Source organism: Schistocerca nitens, unplaced genomic scaffold, assembly GCF_023898315.1.
Source record: "Schistocerca nitens isolate TAMUIC-IGC-003100 unplaced genomic scaffold, iqSchNite1.1 HiC_scaffold_435, whole genome shotgun sequence".
In the NCBI taxonomy this organism is placed as follows: domain Eukaryota; kingdom Metazoa; phylum Arthropoda; class Insecta; order Orthoptera; family Acrididae; genus Schistocerca; species Schistocerca nitens.
The window spans coordinates 236089-253158 of record NW_026045968.1 but is presented as its reverse complement, the minus strand read 5'-3'; the positions used below and the strand labels follow the sequence as shown (position 1 = coordinate 253158).

General features: G+C 44.7%; 1 protein-coding gene across 1 annotated transcript in view; it reads left to right on the top strand.

The window, feature by feature from the left end:
* The window catches only part of LOC126232127 (ankyrin repeat domain-containing protein 65-like), a 131615-nt gene extending 115647 nt beyond the window's left edge, over window positions 1–15968 (top strand). The window contains exon 4 of the mRNA XM_049942435.1: window positions 15446–15968. Coding sequence (XP_049798392.1) covers window positions 15446–15968 — 523 coding nt within the window. The remainder of the gene's footprint in view (window positions 1–15445) is intronic.
* Window positions 15969–17070: the final 1102 nt, after the last annotated feature.

Below are 17070 nucleotides of genomic sequence, written 5' to 3'. Positions count from 1 at the left end.
ATGAGACTGCTGCACTGTACCACCTTGTCAGACACGCCAAGAATAGAAGTTTCGTAAATGAACTTCAGATCGATGACGGTACCATAATCACCACCCAGAAGGAAATAATTACAGAGATCTCGGCGTGTTATGAACGTATGTATGCGTCAGGGGAAACAAACGAAGAAGAATACGATGAGCTCTTTGGTGCATATCTTCCACGAATATCGCGAGATGATGATGGTGAGAACAATTCTTCAGACATCACCAAGGAAGATGTATTAGAAATCGTGTGCTGCTCCCCCGCTAGGAAATCTCCAGGATCTGACAGACTGCCCATTGAATTCTATAAACTATTTTGGACCCTAATAGGAGAAAAGTTCACCGAAGTTGTCAGTGAAGTCTTACAGGGGAAGCCAGTGCCTGCAGAGTTCAAACAATGCAAAATCGTGTTGATCCCGAAGAACAGAGGCTGCAAAAAAATAAACAACCTACGGCCGATTTCGCTTTTAAATTCGGATTATAAAATTATTGGTCTAGTAATTAACAAGCGCTTTACACCATGCACGGCTGACATCATAGGCCAACAGCAGACTTGTGCTTTCAGAAGGACGATTTTACAAACTGCGGATTTGTATCGCGATGTCATTGCGCTAGCGCAGGCAAGTAACATAAAATGTGGACTGCTTTTCATAGACGTCCATAAGGCATTTGATCAAATTAATCACAAATACCTGATAGAGACAATGCGTCAAATGGACTTCCTGCCAAAAACCATCTACATCCTCGAGAACGTGGCTATGGGTGTTACTGCACAAATCTCCGTTAGCTGTCAACTGACAAAACAAATTGACATAAAAAGGGGTGTTACCCAAGGAAGCCCCTTATCCATGCTCCTGTTCGACATACCGCTGGAACCTCCCCTGAGACAGCTACAGCACAGGCTGACAGGCATTACCATGACCGTGGTAGGCGCTTACGCTGACGATGCAGGCGTAATCATCAGAGACCAAACAGATGTGACACAACTAGAGATGGTACTTGCAAAATACTGTTCCGCACCAGGTGCGAGGGTAAATGGAAACAAAAGTAAATTTCTAGATATAAAGCGGCTTGCTAACTTGCGCATTGAATGGGCGAACCATGTTAATGAACGCAAAGCTCTTGGAATAGCATTGACAACTCCCCTTTTAAAAATGATAGCAATAAGTTGGCGGGAGGTGGCAAGAAAAATCAAGGGAGCTGTCAACGTAGCATAGACCAGTTCTAGAGAATACTGTTTATCAACACGTATATTTTATCCAAGGCCTACTACATCGCACAGGTTCTCCCCATGCCATCAATGGTGGAGAAGACGATCATGTCCACCTTAGCAAAGTTCTTGTGGAAAGGGGAATTGTTTCGAGTGCCGGTGAAGACAGCAGTTTTGGATCCAAGCAATGGAGGAATGGGTCTGACATAACGTGTAAAGCGAAGTCGTTGTATGTTAAACGAACAGGGAGCATAATGTGTAACGATCCAGGATGCAGTACAGCGAAACTATACGACATTGTCAGGCCAGAAAGTGTAGAGCCGCCGATAAATATACAAAAAATACGTTTTAAGCTAAAACACATTAGGGAGTATAATCCGTAACTAAGTTATCTCAGCAAAAAGCTTTTAAACTCCAAAAAAGTTACAGCAAAGGTGATTTTAGCTGAAAGACGGAAACATGAAAATATGGAAAATGAATTAGAGAAAATACTGAAATATCAGAATCACAATAAGAAATGTGGTAACATGCTCCGAATTGTCTTCAAAAGAATGGGTATTGGTTAGGAACTGGATTCCTAGTAGAGAGGGAATGGGTTGGGTTCATGTTCCCGACCTCACCTGCAAGTCGCACATGAAAAATAAATCAGTAGTACAGCAGATACAAGAATATGACGGCAAACATCTGGTGTCTGATATGAAGGAAGATCTTGAACTCCCCAAGGATGCGTTTAGAAGGCTGGAACTGACAAACATAAAAGGCAGTGAAGGATTTTGCGATGTCACTGTTCGGGACTGCTCTGCTGTCCACGTAATGTACCCTGGAAGAAACACACGTCAAGGATTTACTGAATGATTAATTTTTGTCCGGGAAATTATGATGAGGAACCTCAGGCTGCAGAAGAAGGAAATGTGCGTGCTGAACTGCCACGGGTTGAAGGTAACAGTGAAGGTGCTAATTTGTGCTAGTGCTAAAGACTCATTCTTTGAACACTGTAATTTATGACTGCAATTACCTGCCACCTCATTTATGTCATTTCTTTCTTTTTGTCCAACAACACAAATCATGGCAGTGGGTTTTCCATTTTCCATTGTAAAGTATATGAGGAGAAACATTGGTTTTTTAATCAGAATAACAAAGTCGATTGGGAAAAATTCAATTTTTATACATACAATAATTATAAACTAGAACCACAGTGATAATTATCGTAAAAACAAAGCAATTTTTGCGACATCTTGCGCATCAAATGAAAACGGGCGTTTGCAATAAGTCTGTAGGAAAAACATGCCCCATGAACATTTACGAAAATGTTCCTAGTTTCTGATAATTTTGAGGCAAACCAGTCATACTGAATCATGTCTCGGAATATTGGTGACGATGATTGATGGAGAATTATAGAATGAATTTTGATGCAATCTTCCCGGGAATTAATTTCACGATTCTCCTGTTTCAATGCGCTGCAATTTTGCAAGCGCTTTACGAAATTTTTAACTTGCCTGTAAAAGTAAACATCACAAGGTTGTACCAAAGAAGTGCATTTTTGAGGTATGACTTTCAGAACCCAAGTTGGCATATTTTCGTCATCTTGAAAAATTGCATCATATGTCTCTGGAATCGTTTCACCTTCCCAAGAGTCAATGAGAAGTAAATATTTAATCTCCCCGACGAAAGATTTTAAATATTTGCGGACAAAATCCATGTATAAAACCGTTGCTCCTTTTCCGGACTGCGATGATGTTACGATGACGTTCGTATAAGTATTGCCATAGCCATGTATTAATTAGTGAATACGAGGTCCGAAACGACCGGTCGCTTCTTGTAAGCATATGAAGACATGTGGGAGCAGTTTTCCGGATAATGTTATTGAATATTGTGCGGTGTACGAATGCGTCACTTTATTCAAATCCGACTTTTTCACGAAAACTGTTTTACTTACTTTTTCAGTGAGATTGATATTGGTATCGTAAAACAATAGAATTTTTAATATTAAACAATATTCGAATGTGTGTGTAAATATCTTTTTCTATAATTAAATTTGAAGTGATATATTTTACATCGGTAAAAACATTCTGTACGCAGAAAACGTGTTTACCTGTTGGCTCAGTATGTATCGCATAATCCTCGTCGTGGTATTGAGGGATTAACCGACACGTCTGCCGACGAAAGGCCCCCGCAGACGCCTGGATGGCCTCCATTGACGCCGCCTCTTTTTTCGAAACCAGTTTCGTGATCTTGCGTTGTGAAATTCTGTGCTTCTGTTCAAATGCCGTGACCTATCGATCAGACGCCTTGAATTTGAAATCGACGAATTGTGCAGCCGCAGCCAATGTCCATTGTCGCAACTTGCTGATGTTGCTGTCTTGCTTCCACAAAACGGTCGTAGGTCCACGAATCTATCGCCTCAAATTTATCCATTCGCGTACCACCACTTTTAATATCTTTCTCCCATTGTGAAAGATATTCTTTTCGCATCCATTGGCATTTTTTTGTTTGCAACGTCGACAAGGACCACGTGAGGTGCGCTTTAGCAATATTCACGACTTTGTAGGCAAAGGGAATCATGTTACTTTTAAATCTTTTAGGTGGCGGTTTATATTCGTCTGGAGACGAATCGTTTTGTGGCACTTCGAACTGTTCGTCGTTCTCCACACATTCTTTGCAATCCTCATGAGCGTGAATTAATTCCTCTTCAGTTACGAATGTTTTTGCGCCCAAAAGTTCCAGTGTATTATTATAAAGTTCTCCGGCCAATAACATAGCATCGTGAGAGATTTCTTCCGAAGATGTCGATGCAATTAAAATATTTTCCGTCAACAGCTTTTCATAATACAGCACTGTGCCCTTCAATCGTAATTTGGATGGATCACTCTGAACGGATTCTTCAGGAATTTCTTCTCCTTTCCAGATGAGCCAGCAACTTCTTCAGTCGACGTGTTCAACCTCGGATCGGAATAACACGTCGAAATTTGAAACAGGAATGTCTGTTCACGACGAAGTCGAAAAACAAACTGCCGTTTACTTCTCACGGCTCGCGCACAGTCCTATGCGCAGATGGCCGTTATAATCCCAAGGGGACCCTTACAAAGCCCCTCTAAACCTAGAAACCCCATGACACGAGATAGAACAACGAGCACGAATATTTTTCAGTGAATGATAAACTTTACATTCTTCAGCTAAAATAATGCCAGTTTGAGAAACTTTTTGAATAATTGGTGGAATAACAAAAGAAAATGAAACAGAAGAAAAAGAACCCAAGCCCTCTGGCATGAGAGTCCGAGCCCTAACCATTTTTTTAAATTGGTCATAAAATTCCACAGTAGTACATAATTTTCAACTAACATTTAAAAGTAATAAAACAAACAAAAATTAATTGCAGGTTCCTTGACATTTTAGAAGAAATCAAGGCCTAAACCAGATAGTGATGTTCGTCACTTCAGCGTATTTGTTTTTCAAAGATTAAATTGTGTCTCGTTTCTTCATGTTCTGAGTCGCATAATCGAAAATGGAGTTCACATGACGCTTCTTCTGAGGAAGTTGGCGTATGTATCATAGTAATTAATTATGCGCAGTAGCTTGTGATGCTGGTCGGAGATGTACGTCCAAAAATCTCCTTCGCTCCTTTCTTTACTGGACAGCAGGTAAAATACCGCGTGTCCCTTCAACCACTTGTCGGCATTTTTCTTTGAGGTGGCGTATAATTCTTCTTCCAGGTATAAAAGGCACGCTGGCGTTATCAAATACGGCGGTTTTCTCTGCATAGTTGCTAATTTTTTTCTGATTGACAACCATATATTATCTGCATTTCCACAGACAAATTGATGTTCATCTCTGTCAATCAGGTTGCAAGTGGTACGCGAAGGGGAATCAGCCAGATGAATGGAATGCAGTCTGGAGTTCGTTGAAAATTTCGTATTCACAAAATAATACCACAATGACTAGGCCAAACGGCGGCTCGGCACTGGACCAACATTTTATACTCATAAGGCACCTGAGAAACTTTGGACCGATTTTTCACGGGATTTTCCAAGTAGTGCGTCCTAATATTTTAACCACGTGAGGTGATAGGGGTCCACACAAAATTTCGGACAAATCCCCGACCCCGTGGTCGTGCCGTCTCCTTGTGAGTTATGGTGGGGAGATGGCTGATCTCCACGTGACCTGCGTTTACGTTAAGTGATTTTGCTGTCTCCTCTTCGTTTATTGCAGTCGCGTCAAACGAAAAGAAAATTGATCTCTGTGGCCGGGAGCTATCAAGCGAAGTAAAATACATTGATGAGAGTACAGTAGACTAAAATATGTTATTAGTTTCAGATTTTATTTTATTTCCACCTGCCTGACAGTTGGGCCTTAATCGCCTTGCAGAACAATAGTTATTTTTGTCGGTTTGCTGAAGAAATTTGGCTTTTATTAATCTTCCTCGCTGAGGCAGTGAAGTTATTTTTTTAAATCCACATTATTGGCTAGTTTCAGCTGTTTGCTGCATTTCAAAAGTGCACGTTTTCATCCAACCAATTATTATGTTACTAGCACCTGCAAACACGATTTAAGTTTTGGCAGAAACTTGTCCAGTTTTTAGGTATAATCTACCCTGGTTGCTTACATACTTAAGTACTCTCCCCATAAAATGCTGCAGGAATGCAATTATGCGAGACGAAATCCAAAGACGAGAGTATGTTCGATATCTGCCCTTAGGGTTTACACAAATTTGTGAATAGACCCGAAATACTATGAGCATAGAATCGCTAGTGGAGAGGCACATCCTGCAGAAATCTGCGCACTATACCGTGTTGCCCGTTCGTGCAGCTGCCTCTTAACGTGATCTTATTTTGGCGATAACAGACCCAAGTCAGGAGCACGCCTTAGGTAGCCAAGGTGGACAGTGACTGTCAATATGGACCAACAAAGAAATGTTTCCAACAGGTTGTAATCGACCCCCACGGAATCGGAATTTTCCATTAGTGCGGAAAGGCCTTCATTACGACAGTCATGAACCAATGCTCTGTGCAGACGGGTGTTTATTTGGAATGATTCTTGTGATGGTCGGGGCTAGGTTCGCACATAAGGCAATCAATTTAAGAAGTACAAACATCACATCTTCACCTCTGGTGACGTCATTTGAAGAATGTAGTGTTGCACTGCGGTTCCAAACGGACATAAGAGACGTCACTTTGCTACTTGTTGCGCGAGAGTCCTTATAGGTTGGGCCATGGCGGAGGCCTAATCATGCCAGGTTGAAAGTCAGTCACCAATGAGCTTTCTTACGCAAGAGTGTTTTTTGATGAATGTGCCACTCATCGTGCAAGATCACTGGGCAGCTGATTCTTATTTTATTTCGGCATGAGATGTGGAAAATATCGGTGCTGGACTGAGATTCGAACTCGGATCTCCCTTTTCGTCACGTCTGATGACTTGGTGTTGATACTTTCCACCGTTCGCCGCGCGGTCTGCGGGGCTGCCCCCGTCAGAGGTTCGAGTCCTCCCTGTGGTATGGGCGTGTGTGTCGACTTTAGCGTAAGTTAGTTCTAAGTTAGATGATGTGGCGGAGGGTACCCTGAGTGTCTCTATCGGTTCTCCCTTCTATTCCAGTCTCGTATTGTTCGTGGAAAGGAGGATTGTCGGTATGGCTCTGTGTGGGCTCTAATCTCTCTGATTTTATCCTCACGGTCCCTTCACGAGATATTTGTAGGAGGGAGTAATATACTGTTTGACTCCTCGGCGAAGGTATGTTCTCGAAACTCCGACAAAAGTCCGTGCTGAACTACTGAGCGTCTCTCCTGCAGTCTTCCACTGGAGTTTATCTATCATCTCCGTAACGCTTTTGCGATTACTAAATGATGCTGTAACGAAGCGCGCTGCTCTCCATTGGATCTTCTCTATCTCTTCTATCAACCCTATCTGGTACGGACCCCACACTGCTGACCAGTATTCGAGCAGTGGGCGAACAAGCGTACTGTAACCTACTTCCTTTGTTTTCCGATTGCATTTCCTTAGGATTCTTCCAATGAATCTGTCTGGCATCTGCTTTACCGACGATCAACTTTATATGATCATTCCATTTTAAATCACTCCTAATGCGTACTCCCAGATAATTTACGGAATTAACTGCTTCCAGTTCCTGAGCTGCTATATTGTAGCTAAATAATATGGGATCTTTCTTTCTATGTATTAGCAGCATATTACATTGGGCTACATTGAGATTCAATTGCCATTCCCTGCACCATGCGTCAATTCGCTGCAGATCCTCCTGCATTTCAGTACAATTTTCCATCGTTCCAACCTCTCGATATACCACAGCATCATCCGCAAAAAGCCTCAGTGAACTTCCGATGTCATCCACAAGGTCATTTATGTATATTGTGAACAGCAACGGTCCTACGACACTCCCCTGCGGCACACCTGAAATCACCCTTACTTCGGAAGACTTCTCTCCATTGAGAACGACATGCTGCGTTCTGTTATCTAGGAACTCTTCAGTCCAGTCTGACAGTTGGTCTGATAGTCCATATGCTCTTACTTTGTTCATTAAACGACTGTGGGGAACTTTATCGAACGCCTTGCGGAAGTCAAGAAACACGGCATCTACCTGTGAACCTGTGTCTATGGCCCTCTTGAGTCTCGTGGACTTCTAGTTTCCAGATAAGACATTATACTCGAACGTAATACGTGTTCCAAAATTCTACAACTGATCGACGTTAGGGATATATGTCTATAGTACTGCACATCTGTTCGACGTCCCTTCTTGAAAACGGGGATGACCTGTGCCCTTTTCCAATCCTTTGGAACGCTACGCTCTTCTAGAGACCCACGGTACACCGCTGCAAGAAGGGGGACAAGTTCCTTCGCGTACTCTGTGTAAAATCGAACTGGTATCCCATCAGGTCGAGCGGCCTTTCCTCTTTTGAGCGATTTTAATTGTTTCTCTATCCCTCTGTCGTGTATTTCGATATCACCATTTTGTCATCCGTGAGACAATCTAGAGAAGGTACTACAGTGCAATCTTCCTCTGTGAAACAGCTTTGGAAAAAGAGATTTAGTATTTCGGCCTTTGGTCCGTCATCCTCTGTTTCAGTACCATTTTGGTCGCAGAGTGTCTGGTTAATTTGTTTTGATCCATCTACCGCTTTGACACAAGACCAAAATTTCTTAGGATTTTCTGCCAAGTCAGTACATAGAACTTCACTTTCGAATTCATTGAACGCCTCTCGCATGGCCCTCCTCACACTACATTTCGCTTCGCGTAATTTTTGTTTGTCTGCAAGGCGTTGGCTATGTTTGCTGTGAAGTTCCCTTTGTTTCCGCAGCAGTTTCCTAACTCGGTTGTTGTACGACGGTGGCTCTTTTCCATCTCTTACGATCTTGCTTGGCACATACTCATCTAACGCATATTGTACGATGGTTTTGAACTTTATCCACTGACCCTCAACACTATCTGCACTAGAGACAAAACTTTTGTGTTGAGCCGTTAGGTACTCTGAAATCTGCTTTTTGTCACTTTTGCTAAACAGAAAAATCTTCCTACCTTTTTTAATATTTCTATTTACGGCTGAAATCGATGTAGTAACCGCTTTATGATCGCTGATTTCCTGTTTTGCGTTAACTGTTTCAAATAGTTCGGGTATGTTTGTCACCAGAAGGTCTAATATGTTATCGCCACGAGTCGGTTCTCTGTTTAACTGCTCAAGCTAGTTTTCAGATAAAGCACTCAAAAAAATTTCACTGGCTTCTTTGTCCCTGCCACCCGTTATGAACGTTTGAGTCTCCCAGTCTATATCTGGCAAATTAAAATCTCCACCCAGAACTATAACATGGTGGGGAAATCTACTCGAAATATTTTCCAAATTATCCTTCAGGTGCTCAGCCACAATAGCTGCTGAGCCAGAGGGCCTATAATGACATCCAATTACTATGTCTCAGCCTGCTTTAACCGTGACCTTCACCCAAATTATTTCACATTTCGGATCTCCGTCAATATCCTTCCATACTATTGCACTTCTTATAGCTATAAACACGCCTCATCCTTCACTGACCAGCGTGTCTCTGTGGTATACATTCCAATCCGAGTTTAGAATTTCATTACTGGTTGCATCTGGTTTCAGCCAACTTTCTGTCCCTCGTACTATGTGGGCGTTGTGACCGCTTATTAATGAGAGAAGTTTTGGGACCTTTCTATAAACGCTCCTGCAGTTTACTAATAGCTTATTAATATTGTTATTCCCCGTTGCGTTTTGCCTACTACTGTTTTGTCGCGTCTCAAGAGGGGTGTTGTCGGGCCTAGGGAGGGAATTCTCTAACCTGAAAGACCCACACGTGCACTCCACACATACTCCGCTACCCTTGTAGCCGCTTCCGGCGTGTAGTTTACGCCTGACCTATTCAGGGGGACCCTACGTTTCTCCATGCGATAGCGGAGGTCGAGAAATTTGCACCCCAGATCTCCGCAGAATCGTCTGAGCCTCTGGTTTAAGCCTTCCACTCGGCTCCAAACCAGAGGACCGCGATAGGTTCTGGGAACGATACTACAAATAGTTAGCTCAGATTCCACCCTGCGAGCGAGGCTTTCCGCCTTCAACTCCGCCAACCACCTGTATGAACTGAGGATGACCTTTGAACGCAGACGGCAGGAGTCATTGGTGCCGACATGAGCAACACTTTGCAGTCGGGTGCACCCAGTGCTCTCTATGGCCGCCGGCAGGGCCTCCTCCACATCTCCGGTGAGACCCCCCGGCAAGCAGACAGAGTGAACACTGGCCTATTTCCCAGACCTTTCCGCTATTTCCCCAAGGGGCTCCATCACCCGCCTAACGTTGGAGCTCCCAATAACTAATAAACCCCTCCCCCCGTGTGCCTGCTCGGACCTTGCTGAAGGAGCGGCCACATGTCCACTCACAGGCAGAGCGGGCGATGCCACACGGCCAGCCTCCACATTTACCCTCCGCCTCGTGTGCCGGGAACGCCACCACTCCCCTTGGGGAGAGGGTGGCCCAACCGCGCCCGGTACCCGCGAGAATGTTTCGACACCAGGGACAGTGGGTGACGCATGTGTAACGCCTGGGGTGTACCTTGCGACGCACCAGACTCCCCACTGCCGCTACACTCAGAGGCAGCAGCCTGAAGACGGCTGACCGCGGCCATCAACACGCTCAGCTGTTCGCAGACAGTGGCCAGCTCCTCCTGCGTCCGTACACAGCAGTCACACATCCTATCCGTCCGAAGAAATCAATTTACTGTAGAGAGTTAATCAACTTTTAACTAGACTGCTAATTCACTAAAGGCGGCTGATAGTTGACTTAACTGTGGTTACCAGACACTTCTTGTAGAAAACAATGAAAAAAGCCCTACCTGTCTAAGGACTGTATTCAAAACACTAGCACTGCTGGCACTATGGCTGACTAAAGGGACTCTTGAGATCAGTTACTGCCCTGAATGGTGGTTACAAAATTAATAGTGCGCGTTCTTGCCTGGAGAGTGAAAATGATAATGCATGAGGTGACTGGCACGTATGGAACCACGGTGGGTAGAGGCAGAACAAGTATTCAAACTGTCCGTGAATATAGCGACATGGTAGCTGCGGCACATGTCACGCTCGAGTGCGCCGTAATGTCGCTCGATTTCGGGAATGCTTTCGATAGGGTGAGTCACCAGTGCCTTCTTGAAACAATGACCGTACTGGATTTTCTGCAATATTTTGTCAAGGTAATTGGTATAATGTTGAAGAACAGCAGTTTGCAAATCATGAGTGGTCAGCTAACAAGGCAGCTTGCACTCAAAGAGTTGTGTGCGACGAGAGGTGGTCCTGTGTGGAGGGCCTCGTTCGCCACTGCCGCTGAGGCCCTGCTAGCCGCTCTGCAGAAACAGCTACGAGGGCTTGACGCATGCAGACACACACATACCGCCAGAATATCGTGTGTTGGGCATACACGGGTGATGTGGATGTAGTGATCGTTGGCGACAGCGACTGGGAGAAGGCACTGCAGGTCACCAGCAAATCCGAACTTGCATCAGGTTCAAAGCTAAGCAACACTAAACCACACGTCATGAATGTGGGGTGCGGAATATCTTTGCGAAACACGCGAGACCTCAGTCCAAGTTCTGGCTCTGGACTACAGGTCTAACGTAAATCGTACTGCAGCTGCAAACTCTTAAGTGCCTGCCAGCATGCCAGTTGGAGTCAAAGAACATAGGGCGAGAAGAGTTGACAACCTCCAAAGGGCACACTTTGCGCATATGTACATGGTCTCTAAAGTCAACTGCGTGGCACATGTTTTACCCATACCACGTGAAACAGCAGCAAGATTTCTGTAGGCTACGAATCATTTTCTAATTCGTGGTAATATTTTTAAGATAAAGTTTGACATGTTGACCATCTCGGGTGGAAACACGGGTGGGGATTAAATCTCACCGACTTTGGGAGAAAGTGAGAAACTTTATTCTTGTGTTCCACACACGACATGCGGAAGAAGACACACACGGCCCTCACGCCGCACTTACCAGAGGAAATTACTCCCACTGTCTGGAATCCACCCACAGATGTACGGCACGTCGCCAATGGCTTTTATCATTTTGAACAATTTTGATTCCAACTCAGTTATACACAAACCAGAGTTGGCCGTCGAATATGGTAAAAGTCAAGAACATGTACATGGAGAAGCAAAAGCGGAAACGTGACTGTACAAAAGTAGCCACACTACAGCTGGAGGGCCACCTGCACAAACATCGGCACCCCTCACCTACCAACAAGTGTGAAAACTACTCGGTAGAGGGCAGTAAACAGGAAAGTAGCAACCAAAGTGAAACTTGAGGCAGTCCACCTGGGTGGTCGGCAGCACGTGAGAGAATTATGACCTGATAGCAGGCGAGGTTCGTACGCGCTCAAGTGAAGGACATCTGGTGAGTTATCAGACAATTGTTAGCCACAATAACACGAACTCTACTGCCAATACCTTGCTTTCCAGTTGTTTTGGATCGTAGCGACATGCCGTGTGAATAAAGGAATGCTGTAAACTGGCTAAGAGGACAAACAACGCACCACCTGCCAGCAGAGGGAAACCAGACGGGCGGACGCTGGGTGGGTCGCCGCACGCACGCCGGGCACAAGCGGGCCACGGGGCGGCGTGTGCGTCGCTGAGGCGGAAAACTGCGAGAGAAACTTCGCAACATGTTTCAGTACATACAGTTACGTGGAACAGTGTGCAAAGTGAACAGAAAAAGCTGTAAACGCAAGAACATCATAATGACTCGTCCTTAAGCTCTTTTGTGTTAAACGGTGTTTCTTACTGCCTTATTTATTTTTAAGGAAACAGAAATCTAATTTGAAATACATAGGTCAGAAGCACTCTATTTTGTGTTGAAGGAATCTCGGAGGAAAAGCTGGTCCTCACGACAGAACACGTGGTACTTTTTAGTACACTTTATTTCACTTCGTTCCGTATGTCGAAACTCCTTTTAACCAGAAGCGACTGCACTGATTTCTGCTGTTCTGCGTTACACTCATCGTCACCCGCTGTATCAGGAATCGCAGCACGGAGCTTCCAGCGCGTGCAGTACCCGGGGTTGGCAGAAGACCAGCTTTCCAAAGGAGCCTTGGCAACCGAGGCATTGGGCGTGTTACAAGATGTTGAGAAATAAATCGGAAAGCAAACCATCGTGAACACGGAACTTGGAAGGCGTCGCTCTCAGCTGAGTTAGTTTGTGTGCAAACATGGTCTTTCAGATGAAGTGCTAAAAATAAAAAAAAATTAGAAAAAAAAAAAATAAAAAAATTATGCGCGAAAATAGCGCAGCGACTCTGACAGGTATGGGGGAGGCGTCGTGGTCAGACCTCGGAATGGTTAAAAAATTAAATGAAAGAAAAGGGGTTAAGGGCGCGAGTTTCTACTCTGCATGTAGTGGATTCGAATACCGCAACTCGCATGAATTTTAATTCGTGGTAATAGTTGCTAGTTAAGAAAAAGTTGAAATGATTCTTGCTACATATGGTGAAGGTCTGGATTCTTTTCTCACATCCAGCAATCATTTTTACCAAGCATAAGCAGCATCTCTCCCACCTCTGGTAGCCTGGAAGAGAGTCGCTACAGGCTGGGCCCTGACAGAGGCGGAAGTCACGCCGGGTCGAAACTCTGTCACCAGTCACCTTTCTTAAGCGATATTTTTTTAAATCATTGAGCCAATTGCTGTACAAGGCCGCAGCGCACTTGACTCTTACTGTATTCGAGCCTGAGACGTGGAAAATATTGACGATGATGGAATTTGAACTCAGATCTCCCTTTTCGTCACGTTTGATCGCTTTCAGATGATGCATTTCCACTGCTTCATTGTCTCCACTTGTCTGCAAAGTCATAAACACATTCACAAGAGACACATCCCTGGGTTCGAATCCTGGCATGTCACTTTGAGTTGCAGCATGAGCTCAGCAAAATACATGTGAGAAATTATTCTGATTTTACCGATTCTCTGGGCTTTGTTAACAATAATGGTGGTACTAGTTTCGAGTCCCAAGTCAGACGGGCAGCTTTTCGTCCTGTCGTGTCAGTTTGAAACATGCCACTCCCAGCTACTGGTGAAAGAGAATACTACAGTCGAGGTATCTTTGTATGTAGTCAACAACGATGTGTCTAGGGTTCCATTCCTAGTCAGCAGAAAATTTTCATCATTCTATTTAAAATTATGACATGTCCACATTTCGCTGCTCAACGTCCATGCGTGACTAGAAGTCAGTGTGGATAGGTGTTGGTTCCGAATGCCCATTACACAAAACACTTTCGTCTCCTGGTTCCAGTTTGTCATCTCATTGCTGGTTAAAAATGACGGTTTCTGACGTTTCATTCTGCTTAGTTAACCATCGGATCAAGTGCTGCGTTCGAATATCCGGGAAACACAAAACTTTATGGCAGATCATTTCGAGTTTGAACTTGCACACTCTTTGTTACTTTTGACTGAAACCATAGTTGAGATATTTCTTCTTTACTTGTTAGATTGCATTCCCGGATAGTAGCGCAGTAAGAAAACTTTTGTCGTGTCATTTAAAGGAGGATGCTGCTTTCTGAGGTTTCATTTATTACAATAAATTTGAATATGCAAGCGTAATGGCCGTGTAATGTCCAATAACACGTTTCCTGGTATTTGCACTATCGAAGTGTCAGTTTGCATGTAAGCCGATAATCACACAGAGCACTTGTCTCTTGTGGCCTCATGCAGTGAACATTTTGTACAGGCAAAGACTGTACCGAAAACAGAGCAGAGGAACAATGTTATGAGGACTGATCACAAATCAGGCAAAACACAATTCAGATCGTTCCATAAAGTTTCTGGCGTGCAGCCGCATAAATTCAGCCTCTTCTCCTAATACTTCGGCCGAACACCGTCCCGCCATCTCCAGAGCGAGCCGAGGTGAGTGACGCTGCTGCACTTGGTCCGTCCTTTTAAACCCGAGGACCGAACCACTGAATTTATGCAGCTGCACACCAGAAACTTTATGGAACCGTCCTTACCGCAAAACATTAAGATGGACGACAACTGAGATCGTTCAGATGATTTTGAGCATGATAGCACATGTTAAATACATGTGCGTATGCTATGAGGCCATAAAATGTCTCACACACACACACACACACAGTTTTTTTATGGGGGTGGTGTTGGCGAGTTGGTGTTTATCTCTCACATGTTTTGAATAAATTGTTGTCTGTGTGTCAGAAAGTTTCAGTGTTTGGTGAGGCTGAATGAAGAAAACTGCCAGTAACTGCAGTGAAATTTTTTTGCCTGCATAGCAGGAAAGTGTCTGAAAACCAGGTGATGGGATTCTTCTTGTGTGTGACGTGTGGCAGTGAAGCTGCAGACAGAGACCAGTATTAGCTGCAAGAAGCCTGTTCTGTAGTGGAGGTGAGCGACTGGTTAGGTGTTGCGTCCCGAGAGCAAAGGAGCTGACTTGAAGGAATGAGTGTGACAAAATGTGGTAATGAAATTCTTTCAGAGGTTGTATAATGCTGTTTGTAATGGACCATGAGTGAAGATTTTCTTATGAGGGAAATAAAACAGATTTGCTGTAATTTAATACATACACACAATTGCGCACTGTTTTGTACTGTAGGAGGGGGATACAGTAGGTTTGTTTCAGGACAGATTTGTATTCGCAACAGTTGTTTCCTCGTGTGGCTGTTGTCCTCATTCTGTGTGCTGTGTGTGTGTAGCAGAGAGTGGCAGTTTGTGTGTTTTGTGCAGGAGCCTCTCTGCAGAGAAGAGGGCCAGGAGGCTGGTCCAGGCAGCTCGGGAGGGGTCAGTGGGGGAGCTGAGGGCGCTGATCGCCGCAGGGGCCGACGTTGGGGCGAGGGGCGGGGATGGGCTGACCCCCCTGCACTGGGCAGCAGGCAGGGGAGACGTCGAGGCGGCGAGGCTGCTGGTGGGGGTGGGGGCGGCGGTGAACTCCAGGGATGTCGCTGAGTGGACGCCGCTGCATCTTGCGGCAGCCAATGGCCACGCAGAAGTGGCGGCTGCGCTGCTCGTCGCGGGGGCCGACAGGGGGGGCCACAACTCCTGGTGGGGAGACAGCGCTGGACCTCGCCAGGCGGCGCAACCAGAGGCGGCTGGTGGAGATGCTGTCATGAGGCAGCCCGTCCAGCGAACTCTGTGCAAAAAAACAGGAACTGAAACAATTTGTAGAAAAGCAGTTGTCATATTTTTTAAAATAAAGAAGCAAAAAACTCAATCCTATTGTGACTCACTAATTTCAGGCCTCCTCAAGTAACATTAGCACACAAATACTCTAATCAATGCTGTAGCAAAACTGAGACAACGTCAGATAAAAGTAAAATAATTCATATAACAATGGACAATCCTTCTCTCAACAAAAATGTCTCGAGTACACTTCCAGACTAAACTAGGCAAAAGTCAACAGTTCACTGTGAACAATCACAACTTCTCTATAATATCTGATCGCTCAAAAGTATTTCACACCAGTCTACAAGGTGCTACATCAGACTATTCTAATTTGCAACATACCTAGATTGACGCTATATCAGTTCCATCACCAGAATTCTCGCTCCTGATATCAGACTCAATTTACTTCTCCATATTCAGGAAACATTCTACTCTACCGTACCTGTTGTGTTCAACAACAATGAGATGGTAGTAGCAGAATTCACACTACATAATGCGGCTATCATCTGGAACCATACAGTCGGTCTACATTTAACTAAACACAATCAGACAACAACATGACACGCATACAAAATGTGAAGGAAATCCTCTCTATCTGGTATTGTTCTCTACTTGACGTAAAAGACTGCAACAAGCAAAGTAATTCTAGTTGTATTGGAGACAGAACACCGAGGCACGAGTTTCAGCACACGAAAGCAGTTTCGCAACGACGCACACGAGTCTCCACACTCATCGGTCACAACGGGACAAAAAAATGGTTCAAATGGCTCTGAGCACTATGGGACTCAACTGCTGAGGTCATTAGTCCCCTAGAACTTAGAACTAGTTAAACCTAACTAACCTAAGGACATCACAAACATCCATGCCCGAGGCAGGATTCGAACCTGCGACCGTAGCGGTCTTGCGGTTCCAGACTGCAGCGCCTTTAACCGCACGGCCACTTCGGCCGGCTACAACGGGACAGCTGAGACGGTAACGCAAGTCATGGAGCTACAGGTAATAAAATTACACTTATTTTGACTCGCACATCGAGTAAATAAGTGTAGTGGAGAGTGTACGCCTATCAACTCAGTTGCTGTCACCTCACTTCATTCCCTGTGGCCGTGCTGCGGACGCAGCTGACGCAGCTCGCCGCTCTGCCAGTCCGTGGCTCCTGCCACAACTGTCAGCGGCCTCTCTGCTTATGAGGC